At 49.6% G+C, this 12,940-nt stretch overlaps 1 protein-coding gene across 3 annotated transcripts in view; it reads right to left on the bottom strand.

Moving 5' to 3' along the window:
* Nucleotides 1-12,940, bottom strand: part of LOC142995955 (pleckstrin homology domain-containing family A member 7-like) — a 56,098-nt gene that overhangs the window by 282 nt on the left and 42,876 nt on the right. For 2 of the 3 annotated variants that reach the window (XM_076146816.1, XM_076146818.1), the window contains exons 9-25: nt 12,686-12,940; nt 12,494-12,577; nt 10,719-10,772; nt 9,529-9,594; nt 8,582-8,662; nt 8,020-8,169; nt 7,727-7,828; nt 7,452-7,563; nt 7,121-7,248; nt 6,796-6,990; nt 6,447-6,543; nt 6,259-6,350; nt 5,657-5,920; nt 2,320-2,493; nt 2,094-2,227; nt 1,638-1,783; nt 24-600 (exon numbers count right to left, since the gene is read on the bottom strand). The exon at nt 12,686-12,940 is cut by the window's right edge and continues 301 nt beyond it. In XM_076146816.1, the coding sequence (XP_076002931.1) occupies nt 557-600; nt 1,638-1,783; nt 2,094-2,227; nt 2,320-2,493; nt 5,657-5,920; nt 6,259-6,350; nt 6,447-6,543; nt 6,796-6,990; nt 7,121-7,248; nt 7,452-7,563; nt 7,727-7,828; nt 8,020-8,169; nt 8,582-8,662; nt 9,529-9,594; nt 10,719-10,772; nt 12,494-12,577; nt 12,686-12,940 (2,178 nt within the window). In that variant the 3' untranslated portion in view covers nt 24-556. The remainder of the gene's footprint in view (nt 1-23; nt 601-1,637; nt 1,784-2,093; nt 2,228-2,319; nt 2,494-5,656; nt 5,921-6,258; nt 6,351-6,446; nt 6,544-6,795; nt 6,991-7,120; nt 7,249-7,451; nt 7,564-7,726; nt 7,829-8,019; nt 8,170-8,581; nt 8,663-9,528; nt 9,595-10,718; nt 10,773-12,493; nt 12,578-12,685) is intronic. The other variant, XM_076146817.1, reaches the window with a different exon arrangement.

Here is a 12,940-nt window from a genome sequence, read left to right as displayed (position 1 = left end):
TGAAGGAAGAGTTTCATGAGCACGGCCTGTATGATTGTTTGAATAAAGACACACAAACATGAATGTATTTGTCTAACATTTATTCTCTGCAGTGTGTTAATTGTCTCGTGTGCTGTGGTTCTAAGATCACTTGGCGGCAGTGTTGAGTTACAAAAGTTAACATTGGAAGCAGGTCAAAAAAAAAGCTTTTCACTCAATAAATAAATGATTCATGTCACAACAGGCGTTTAGATCTAAAAACACCTGCGTTATCATTCCTTCCGCGTCTTCTTTAGTCACTCCTGAAAGTACAGACCAAACTCCAGAACACCAGGAGGGATTTGCTGATAAAAGCGATTCACTCGTGTTATCAATCATTATTCTGTTCAATGTGCAATGTTAAGTGCTGACGGAGGAAAACCTGATTACTTTTCCACGACTGTGACGTGGACACTGGTTTATGAACAAATACGTTTTCACTCATACTATAAAAGGGCTTTAGTTACAAGTGAGCTGTTTGTTGGATTGTGGACTGCTGAGAAACGGTCGTCTCTCTCTGAAGCGCCGTCGCCCGGAGTCACGTCCGTCCATCCTGTGGCTCTCGCTTTGCCGCAGCTTTGGCTGAGGAGAGGAAAACAGCAAGGCCAGACAAAGTTAGCGAGGATCCGTCTAACATGGCTAGAAAAGCCACAATCGCCAGGACGGGCTGATCCTATAAGCAACTGTTCCTTACTTTAATACCTGAATATTACTAAATCTGAAATGAAGCGGGATTGTGGGTGGTTCAGTTATTCATAGCAACTGTTCGGCCCTGGTGATCTAGAACACTGCATGTGTACTTAACCACTGAATGCTGGGAATTCCTGCAGGATTTCAATCAAGGTTTACGGTAAGGAAAATGCCTAACTCACACCAAAACACAATCTGCACACAGAAAAGGTCAGCGGACGTCACCCAAGCAGCCCTCTCAGAAGAGCAGCAGATGAGAGGCCAGAACTTCACCAGAACCAGGACTGTGCACAGATCTCACAGGTCAGGAGCCTCAGGCCGATAAAACATTTGCTACGCAAGTTCACTCCTAAATTCAGATTTGCTGCAAAAAGATGACATCCTTTTAAGAGCAAAAATGGGCAAACGTGAACATTCTACACATTTCTAAGGGAAAAAGTGCAAGAGAACTTTCCAAAATGGCTCGAAACCTCATTTCATCTCAATCTGTGCACATTCCTGACGCCCCACACACCACAGAGACACACACTGTATATATGACGTCACACATCCACACCATGAGGACAGAAATGGCAGCTCTACCTGGACCAGACATGTTCACCGACTCTCCAACCACTCACTCCCTGCACACGACAAGATTCGAGGATCAAATTGATTGATTGATTGATTGATTGAGTCCTCCCATCCTCGTTAACCAACGTCGATTAAAACACATTTAGAATAAGGACATAGGATTCAAAACAATGTGCCAAACTGTAGAGAGATCACAGGACAAAGATAAAGTGTCACACATCCAGAACAGAAAACACGGTGGCTGCTCCTCTTCTCTCCTTCATGTTCAGATTAACGGTTTGGAAAATGAGGATCCTGTGTGTGTTTGTGTGTATGTGTGTGTGTGTGTGTGTGTGTGTGTGTGTGTGGATACTGACCTGCGACCAGCTTGCTCTTGCGTGAGGCCTCTGAGGCCAGCGCGTGGGAAACACTCATGATCCTCTCCTGCTGCTGCAGAGCCGAGTCCAGCTCGCTGAAGTCCAGAGGTGAACTGGGCCCCGACGACGGCGGCAGGTTCTGAACACTGTGAGCAAACACACACACGCACAGATCCATAAACCAGTGAGGGTGGCACCTGGGGACCTGTAGCGCCCCCTTCAGGCAGACGTGGAACACAGACCAACAGCGTAGAGACTCGCTTCATCCAACACACCACACACACAAAGACACAGAGCTCACATTTCCAAGGTAGAAAATCTTAGAAAACCTGAGAACCTGAGTTAGAACACTACACACACACTGTTTCACTGTATGTGTGTTATCTACTGAAGAGGTGACGGAGACACACTTTCCCACAATCTTCTCCTGCACTGTCTCCGTTGCGTTCGGCCTACCTGGACTTGGCCAGCATGTTCTTGATGCGCTGGGTTCTGCGGGAGCGCTCCTCCAGCTCCTCTGGGCTCAGAGGGTCTTCGGGGTCCGACTCCACGTAGCGCTCTGGGATGGGAACCTTCCTGGGTTTGGCCAGCTGGAGTCAAAGGTCAGATGGAGAGACGAGCGGTCAGCTGGCCACCTGCATCTCCTTTATATGAATCTTATGATAAGAAGTAACTGCCGCACCTCTCTGCTGATGTCCAGGTCGTAGTCCAGAGGCTCCACGTCCACCTCTCGTACGTGTGTGGCTGTGGCCGTCACCCACCCCTCTGAATCCATCCTCTCCCTCTCCTTTCCTTGGTTCCGGCCCTCGTCACTCTCGCCCTCTGCGCCAGGTCGCTCCTCCTGCCAATCAAACACCTGGGAGGAGACGTGCAGAAGTCAGACAATCATCATAAATAAAAAATCTGCAGTCTCTTACAAGGCCCTCTGTTACATTAGAGGCTCCATTTTATATTTCATTTGGAGTTTATTTGAATTTAAAACAAACAAATCTACATTTGGTTATTTAGGCCAAACAGAGCTGGAAGCTTTCAGGTTCGTCACCACAGCAGATGTTGGAATTAGTTACAGTTTGATTAAAATGGATTAAACGCATTAGAGATTTTTATTGTGGAATAAAGCTCAAGTCCCACTGCTGTTACTCTGAGCTAGCTTAGCAACTGGGCCGACACGTAAACATTGGCAGCAGAGTCGCACTTACTAACTAGCTACATGCCATTCTTAACAAGAGAACTGACAGAATGCTGCTTTACAGAGAGAAAGTCAATAATCTGAGATCACAGATTTACTACATATAAATGTAAAAAAAAAACGCTATAAAGGGATATACTTTAGGAAATGAAACTGCTGTGAAATTTGACTCAAATTACTTTGTGATGCGTTACCAGGACAACAGACAGCAAAGCTTTAGCATCACAGCATCACAGAGGGACGACACCTGAGGAGCTCTGATTACTGTTGTTCACACCAAACACAGACTTAAACTGTAGAAGGCTCATTTATTCTCTGAAAACTCTGTGTGTGTGTGTGTGTGTATGGGTACTTGTGGGTAATCACCCCAGGAGAATCAAAGCCATGCATGCCTCCTTCCCACTCCAGTAGCCTGCAGCAGGATCTGATCTGTAGTTGTGCTCGCATGCTCTGAGAAGAATCTCATGCCTGTTTGTGCTCAGGAGGATCAAACGCACACAGAGGAGGAGAGAGAGGAGAGAAGACCATGCAGCCCCCAGATCCATCAAACCCCCCACCAGGTTAGGAAGAACACAGCCAAGAGGACGAGTCAGAAGCAAGAAACTCTCTTTATTGTTGAGTGCAAATCTCTACATGATAAAAAAAGAAAATGGAGCGGAGTTGTGCGTCGCTTCTCCATTACACAGAGTTAGGTGGTGATTAGCTTTTCACGTCTCTAAGTTCTCTACTAGAATTCTACCCTTCCACTGATAAAACCTCCTGTAAAAATGTGACTCACTGATCATCCGGTACAGAACTCGGGAGAGGTTCAAGCAATCTGGCAGAGAGGCGTTCAGGGTCAAGACTAAAACAAGGAGCCAGCGACAGGAAGAGGAACCAAGACCAGAACATCACCAACACATCCTCTTGTTTATGAGGGGGTTTGTGTGTGTGTGTGTGTGTGTGTAAGTGTGCAAGATACCTCAAAAATTACTTACTATTTTTATGATGTTTTTGTTGAGCTCGTAGATTTTGATGTGATCCAAATCAGAGTTTGCAAGTTTTAGGCCATAGACGACCTTTCAGACTGCTCGTCCTGTGTTAACACTAAGGTACCACTAGATGGTAGCAGAAACTAAGGACGATAAAGCAGGGATTCAAACCAACACTGGCCTTGGATCTGGATCAGTACGACTTGGATGTCATCCAGGCCCAGTCGAGCTGAGGTGGAGCTGATTCAGAACAAATCCAATTCATCTTGAAAAGCTACGGAGCTCCGAACAGATCACACATCTCTATTTAATATCTCCTGTAATAATCAAGATGGAGATATTGAAGATACGAGTCTCCTTCATCTGAACATCTGCCCAGGTGTGCTTGTTCCAGGGGGTTTGGCTGGAGGTTTCTCAGCTAAATGTGTCTCTTGCTCCTTGTTTATCGTCTGTAATGTTGCTGTAACGTCTGCCTGCTTGCTTGAGCTGCTCCCGTATGTCTCTGATGCATAACGCAGCACAGCTGAGGCCACTGAGGAGCACTCGGAGACGAGTACGCACACCTTCTCCTACCAACTTCAATGTGTGGCAATGTATTTATCAAACGATACAAAATAACCTTTAGTCAGCACGAGAAAAGGCTGTGTTAATGACGATGTTAATTTAAATACAAAATGGTGTAAACATGTTTAATATGCTGATGTGGAGTAGAAAGGTAATCAAAGATGATCTGGCCTTTATGAGTGTCAGCACAGACAGAGGTTAATGTAGTATTGCTCACTGTCAACGCCAAATTAGACCTCAGGGTTAAAGGAAATGTAGTTTGATAAACAAAAAACAGGGTTAGTTTGTAATCCTGATTAATACCAGACTGCTAAGAACCATTTATCATCTCAAAGGAAGTTTCATTCATCCTGTTACTTGTTTGCACTCAGTTACACAGCAAGTAACCACTTCTGTAAGAACATCAAAGCCTGTTCCTCTAGGATTCAAACCTGTCATTATCTCCTCACATTTATCCGTCTAAATTGTGCCGTTTCACAAAAAGCAACCTTAAAGCTCGCTCTGGTAAAGTGGATATGACTCTGTATAGTGGAAAGAAAGCGTGATTGACATAAATGTTGATTAAGGAGGTAAATCTGGGGCAAAGGCAAAGGGATCACCAGCAAAACAAGGCACTTGGATTCCATCAGAAGAAAGGAAAGCAGGGAGGTGAGATCATGATTGGTGCCACTTTCTTATTATCTTCAACCTGAAAACGGATTTTTCCAACATTTCCCAGAGTCCACTATATGCTCTATATACCAAATCTCTACAAAATATAACTGTACAGCTATATACTGAAAATATCCTTCAGTAAATAAATAAAAGTGTACAACTACAAGGTAAGTAGATGTACATTAATGGGCTGCTCGCTCTACTTTCTGATGATAAAAACATAGAGGAAGGCAGAGTGACGCCCTCCATTTTACTCTTTTTTTCTCAGAGGATTTACATTCAGAATTGTGTCAGTGAGGTCCCACTAGGGGGCGGTGGTGACAAGGTTCACTTTGACCCCTAAATCTTTAAAAAATTAAATAAACAAGGAGCGATTGTGTCCAGTCGTTCCTCTTTTCTTTAGCTTTTGAAGTTTTCCCTGTGCTCATTTTGACTCCCTTTGTTCTTAAAGCATTAACCAAACCAGCTAGCAGTCCCGCCGTTTAGCTTGTTAGTCATCACCCACTGGTTACACAAAGCAGAGAGCGCTAGTGTGTTAGCATCCCGTGAAGTTGTTAGGTGGCAGGGGGCTGCAGGGTGGAGTAGCAGTGGTGGTGCTGGTGCTCCCTGTGTCTGCTGCTGCTGCGCGGGGGGTAACGTACAGATGCCTGGGGGTCGGAGGTGCTGGAGGGCAGCCTGGAGGAGGAGGAGGAGCGCTGGCTGGTGACGGTGGAAGTGGAGAGGCCCGCGCACGAGCGATCGCCCTGGCTGAGGTTCCTCTTGCGCTCGCGGACCAGCGCCCTCTGGTGGCGCTTCATGCGCTCCAGCTGCTCCTCGGCGCTCATGCGGCCTCGCGGCTGGCCGCCAGAGGCCAGCTGGTCCTCCGCAGGTGGGGACAGATGCTCCAAGGCACTCTTGGGTCGCTCCTGGTGAAAGGTGGGGTGGAGGGGAAGAAGGAGGAGGGGACGGAATGATTGGTTGAAAGAGGGTTTTTTTCAAAAATGGAAAGAAAGAGATATGGGAGAGGAAAAAAGCAAGAAAGTGAGAATGATGGTGGAAAGAGACACTTCAGTCAGGATCCATAGCAAAATATCCAGAATGCAACAACTTACAAAAGACACAAAGTCATTGACCTCATTTAGTTGTAAACCACCGAAACCTTTATCAGGTGAATCAGTGGAAGTCAGGAGAACAGACAACAGTGCACATCTTCATAAACAGTGGATGAGTGTGAGTCACAAACGTGGTGGAGACTTCTGCTCACCCTGGCAGCTGAGCTCCCGGGGCCTCGCCTCAGCGTGACAAAGGATGAGATGGTGTTGGACTGGTTCAGTCGTGAGGAGGAGACCGCCGGATCTGCAGAGACGGATTGGCAGCGTGTAAACAAAAACAGGGCCTGTTCTTCTTCTGTGCTTCCTGTGAGGTAAACACGTTACTGCTCACACACTGTACCTTTGCTGGGGAAATACTGGTAGTCCACCTCAGACGCGGCGCTGTGGTGAATCATCCCCGGCAGCTCCGGCTCACTCAGATAGGACCGCAAGTCCGACTGAAACAGCGAAAGTGGGACAGGAAGCTGGTTTGACTTTGGGATAATTATGAGAAGAAGAAGAAGCTTGAACGCAAAGCACTTCAACGTTATCTGAAACAACCTGTTAGTCTTATTTCAACATGTGTAAGACTCATCGCCTGTAGGTTCTGAGCTTTATCAAAAAGGAAATATGGGTTTTGTTCACATAATATACATTTACAACCCTTAGTGGGAGATGATTTCCTGTCCTTATACTAACTGAGCTGATACCTTACAGTCTCCGTTGGCGACATACTGCCCGCCCTCCCTGTCCCTCTTCCTCTCGTCTGATTGGCGCTTCAGCCCTCGCACCGACGTGTGGCGGATGACGGACGCCTCTTTGGGGAGGGGGGGCACCACGGGGGGCGTCTCCTCATAGTCGTAGAGGCGTGGCAGGGGCGGCCTGGGCGGGGCGCTGTCCTCTGCCTTGGGGGGGTAACCGTGCCGACAAAAGGGGGAAGGGTGAATATTTCATCTTACAGGACATTGGACGGTCTGTGGTGATATCAAAGTAAGAACGACTCCATTCTGCGTGAGCTAACTTTGCGATACTAACCCACTTTGGCACGGTGCTGTGCGGCAGAGTGTGGGAGAGCAGGCCGGGGTTGGAGCTCCGGGGCGGTGGCTGAATTGCGCTGTAGGAAGGCACTGCTGGGGCCGAAACTGAAGGCACTAATTTCCTTTCTGGTGGAGCACGAACACACAATGAAACAATGACACGCAACAACACAACAACAGCAAGAAATACACAACAGCTAGCTGCAACGCCCAAACTAGTCAGGGTTCATGTAGTTAAGTATCGTCCCTACATGTCGTCCCTACATGTCGTCCCTACGTGACGTCCATACGTGTCGTCCCTACGTGTCGTCCCTTCGTGTCGTCCCTACCTGGGTTCTGGACAGAGTCGATGGTGATCCTGTAGTTGGCTTTGCTGGAACTCAGTCCTGCCGTCACGTCCTCGATCCTCCACAGCTCACGCTTCATCTCGGCTTTGTCTTGCTGTAGTTTAACACACAGAAACACACACACACACACACAATTGATGTAATCTAGCACAACCTTAACTCGAGCTGTCAATAAACCCTGTGGACAGAGTGAATCCAGAGTTTGTAGAAGAGCGACAGGTCAGTGATCCCTGTCTGCCTGCAGTAGCCGGTCTCACCTGCTGGGTGGCGCTGTGGTTCATGTGTGCCTGCAGCGCTGCCCTCAGTTGCTCCACAGATCTCTCCAGCCTGCTGTACTCCTCCCAGGCTTGTGTCATCTCCTGCATGGAGTTCACAGGAAAACAGTGTGAGGATTTCTGTTTACATGCAAGTTCATAATATAATATTTATACACACGAACACACACACAAGTCAGAAACATAAAGCAAAAACATGGAGCTGTTGCAGCACAATCTCTCTCCCTCTCCCCCCCTTCTCTCTCTCTCACACACACACACACACACAGCTGTACCGTGGACAGGCGTGATATCTGGGCCCGGATGTTGACCAGGTCCTCCTGCAGCAGCCTCTGCTGGTAGGCGATCTTGTGGGCGTGAGCCGGCTGCTCGTGATACTGCTCCATCTGCTGGTGGGACACATCCAGCACACACTCCAGTTTGTCCTATTGGGGGGGGAGTCAGAGGTCAGAGGTCATGAAGAGGTTCAGAGCAGACTCAGTGTGAAAAGCTGCCCTCAGTCTGTTGGGTAGATATCAGTCTTCACCTCTAGAGGGCAGCATGTTGCTGATAACAACAACCAGCAGCTCAAATCCCCTCAGACTTCCTCTATATATGATCCACTCAGTCACACATCACCAGGCTCTCTTATGCTTCCTTTAGTTAGTTTGTAATTGAAGCTTCTCCTGTACAAACGTTCACTCATCCTGTCACACTTTCCTCCGTCCAGATGAGTGAACATCTGGACTCTGGAAGCTCTGACAGCTTCTGTTTGCTGTCACATGCTGATGGAAGAGGACCAGTAGAGACCAGTAGAGACCAGTAGAGACCAGTAGAGACCAGTAGAGACCAGTTTACCTTGTCCTCCTTCAGGGTGCTGATCCTGGACTCCAGCTCCTTCAGGATCTTGTCCTGCTCACACAACCGACTCAACTTCACCTGCAGGGGGAGACAGAGAGCTGAGTGGATGCGGCGCCTCTTCACAGCGCTCAGACCCGACTGATGAAGAAGCGGCTCCATGGCTTCATTACTGCTTGTGGCGCTGCACACCTGGTGTGTGTGTGCACATGCAGAGTATGTACATGCGCTGTGTGTGTGTGTGTGTGTGTGTGTGTGTGTGTGTGTGAAGGCAGGTTTGTCACACACAATGCTCGGTCTTCTCCCGTCTCTGTCATCTGTAATTACTGTGTGTGAGCCCTTTATGCAGAGTGGGTGTGAACGACCCACATGCCACTTTTAATGACAGTGTGAGAGAGCGGAGCCTCGTTAATTAAACCCGATTAACTCAGCAGACTTCAGGACAAAGCGTCGGCTTAATGAATCTTCCTGGAGTAAAAACAACAAACTAACATTCCTGTAATAAAGCTTTTACACTCACAGCTGCTTTTACCATTCCATCAAATCTATTATTGATCTCTGTGTCGTCTCCGTGGTAATGTTGCTTCAACCTCATCAAATATTCAGCCAACATTCTCATAAATTGTTTAAACGCAGCTGTGTGTGAAGTTTTCTACCAGCGTAAAGAAATAAGAGCTGCAGGGAAACTCAACATTTCTCTCTTTTACTGTGCGCGATTGAATACTTTTACATGCGACAGTTAAGACCGACGGCTCCCAGTGTCCACACACATGTTCTCCTCCACACACACATCAGCTCGGCCCCTCTCTCACTCTCTGGTTTACCCCAGAGGAGCTGTGGGTCTCAGTGAGTCTTCCTCTGAGCTCTCACACACACACAGATTGCCTCACACTGGTGTGTTCTCACTGCAGCATCACTTAAAGGTGAGACAGCTTGTGTGTACTTACATCCACATCACTTTCTGCCACCTTGACAGGTTTCCCTGCCTCCCTCAGAGTCTGACTTCCAGTCACCTGCAGGTCAGAGAGGGTTTGCAGATGTTAGTTATTGTGTTTAATAACTGGAGTCCTCCAAGGCACAACAGAGGTCAAAGGGCACACAGACCAGCAACAAACTAGTACGATACTGTGGTGGACTGACTGACACACTCCTCCAGCCTCATGTGCATGAGTATGAGTGTGAGAGAAGAATCAGCCCGGAACATTTAAACCACAGGAAGAAGCTCCTCAGACACACAGGAACAGAAGGTCTCCTCCTCTACAGCGCCCACACACACCCTCCTATAGAATGTGTGTGTGTGTGTGTGTGTGAGAGTGTGTGTGTGTGTGTGTGTGTGTTGCGTTCAGGAGTTTCTGTGCTGACGTGTGACACAGCAGAGGCCTGTGTCAGCGTCAGGGAGGTGACGATGGAAGAAGCAGCTGGCTTTACAACCACCGGGCCACAGCCACAGCACATGCACCGCCGAGCCGTCCCAGCCTGGGAGGGAGGGGGAGGGGGGGGGAGGGGTCAAAGGCCACGAGGACAGAAGAGCTTTGATGCTATTCAAGCCATGGAGGTGGAGCTGGAAGCGATGGGATGGGCTTTCTAAAACACGGAACACGGAACTCTAAACATGGACACACTCTCTCGCACACACACATACATACATACACACACACACACACACACACGTGCCTTAATCTGATCACTGGACCAACATGCACAAGCACAACCGTACACACACACACACAGCCACACTACACACTCACACATACTGTATAACCATTTGTTGTTATACAGTATACACACACACACACACACACATAGAGCTTACGTTCATTAGAGGCCTGAGAGGCCCAGCAGTGCAGTGCAGTAGTAAACTGTGAACTGCGAGGATCAGGGGCTCTAGAGCTCTGATCTGGGAGTCAAAATCACAAAGACACAGAGCCGCAGTCACAACATGGCGGCTGCTTCCAAAACCGCCAACCAAGAGTTAGAGCTCAGCTACGACTACCAGGCGCTCAGATCGGCTCACACAGAGATGCCTGAACATTTCCAATCCAATCTGTGTTAGCAGTGGTTGTCAGTATGCGACGCCAAGTGTGTTAGTACATCAGCATCACACAGAGGAGACGCAAGAGGAGAAACAATCACAAACCTTCAGGTCCAAATACTCCAGGTCCTTCTTCAGCTGCATGTAGGTGTCATCAACCTGCAGGGGGAGCAGCAGGGACACACAGGTGAGAGGAGGAAACACACACAAGGTCAGGTGAAGGTGGGATGAATGTGTGGATGTGTGTGTGTGTGTAGCATGAGGTCACACAGAGGCTCAGGCATGCAGCAGAACATGAAGAGAACCTCCTGATCCTCTCTGATGGACGACACGGAGCGGCTACAACAACAAACAAAGACCAGGACGGGACCAGATACAGGAGAAGCAGCAGGTACGGCTCAGGACCGAGTCACAGGAGCGCCGAGGCACAGACTTGACCCACGTCGCCACGGGCAACCAGCTACACGGCAGCGCCACACGCTACAGACAAGCACAGCATGGAGACGGAGCAGCCAGCGACCACACATGGAGACAAAGGCGGATGGATCTATGATGGCTGACAGATGAACCGGGTCAGGAGCTTCAGCTGGAGGCTGCCACAAGATCAACCAGCAGGGACGCTGATTGGTCCTGACTCATACTGAGAGTTACAATTGAACGTTACTGCGTACTTTCACCACCAGGGGGCAGGAAGACAGACCGAGTCAAACACAGGGCCTGGCTTTGACTTTGGTCTGGCTCCTTAAACATGAAGCAGACACAGAGCAACATGAGCGTCCCAGTAGGGTGGATCCAGAGGCCCGGGGACCTGGGGTGAACCACAGACGTCCCCAAAAAGGTCCCAGCTAACAAAAAACTGCTGGTCTGTAGTTTCACCCAAAAACATCTCAGTCTGCAAAATCAATCAATTTTGATTAAATGAAATGGACTCAAAGCAGCAGAGTGAAGCTTCAAGCCTCTGTGGGTTTCTCACTGATTAATATGAGAAATACAGCTGAGAGCAAGTTTAAGGTGATTTAATTTACTGTCCTTATGTTTGTTCCATTGAGAACAGGACAACAGCTCAGGTTTCAGTGCAGCGCCCCCTTCTGGTGTTTAGTGGCAACCTCAAGCAACTCCTGCTAAAGTCTAGAGGGGGGAGGGGGGCAGGTAGGCGACATGCTGCAGGGCCCCCACCTGGCTGCTGTAGGGGCCCAGAGGAGCAGAGAGGCCCACATGGCCCAGGTGGCCCAGGTGGGACAGGGGGCTGGTGCTCGCGGCGGCGGCGGCGCTGAGGATCTGGTTGTGGTGCGGCTCTATGGGAGCGCTGAGCCGCTGCAGCTGGGCCAGCGTGTGCTGCCGGGCGGCGGCCATCTTGGCCTGGTGCCGCCTCAGCTGGATGAGGAGCAGCGTGAGCTCCTCGGGCTGTCGGGCACACGAACGCCACACAGAGTGAGACAGGCTGCTGTCTAACGAGTCTCTCTCTCTCTGTTATCAAGCAGACTACACTCAGGATGACTCAGGCTGGTGACACTGCAGTTTAGTTCTTCAGGCTCAGCCCACTGCTTTGTGCCGACTCAGCATGAATCCAGGTTTTGATCAATATCTGTTCACATTTTGCTTTAGTAGAGACTAAAACAGCTCAGGTGTTTGGGTGTGGAGCTGCTGCATGCTGGCAGAGAGAACGCAAAGGTAAACAAGTCAGGAAACAGAGGAGAAGAAGGAATCGCTCCCCTAAGCTCCGCCCACAGGAAGCTCTAAGCTCCATGTTACAGAGATGAACAAGGAAAAGAGAATTCAGATTATAAACCAGACATGGTGCTAATGTGTGTGTGTGTGTGTGTGTGTGTGTGTGTGTGTGTGTGTGTGTGTGTGTGTGTGTGTGTGTGTGTGGGACGCACCGTCTTGCCGTGCAGGCTGGGAGCGCTCACTGTGTGTGTGATGTAGCCAGACGGAGGCATGGATCGTCTCTCCAGGGTCGCAGCCTGCAGACGGCAGAGATCAGACAGAGTTAGAGAGAGGAAGAGGAAGAGAAGAGCCTGACCCTGAGTGAGGCAGGTGAAGCACGTTTGTTGCTGGTGAGAGTTCCTCACCTTGAGCATCTGAGACTTGGCCCTGCGGGGGGACACGGTGAAGGGGACGTCCAGGGCCGACCTCTCGCCCGCCGGCCGCACCGTGACGCGCCCTGCAGGCGTGTGAGGCCTCCGTGTGGGCGACAGGGTGCGGCTGAGACCCGGCGGGGGTCCGGGCGGCGGGATGTCGGCGTAGGACGGGGGGACGGAGATGCAGCGGGGCGGCCCCTCGGAGCCGGACCTGGGGGCGTGGGAGGAGGGCGGCTGGGCGGTCGG

This window comes from Genypterus blacodes, unplaced genomic scaffold, assembly GCF_046128005.1.
Source record: "Genypterus blacodes isolate CSIRO-AG114 ecotype Tasmania unplaced genomic scaffold, CSIRO-AGI_Gbla_v1 ptg000034l_1, whole genome shotgun sequence".
Lineage (NCBI taxonomy): Eukaryota > Metazoa > Chordata > Actinopteri > Ophidiiformes > Ophidiidae > Genypterus > Genypterus blacodes.
Note: the sequence above shows the minus strand (reverse complement) of the source record. Positions and strands in the feature narration are given on the sequence as shown.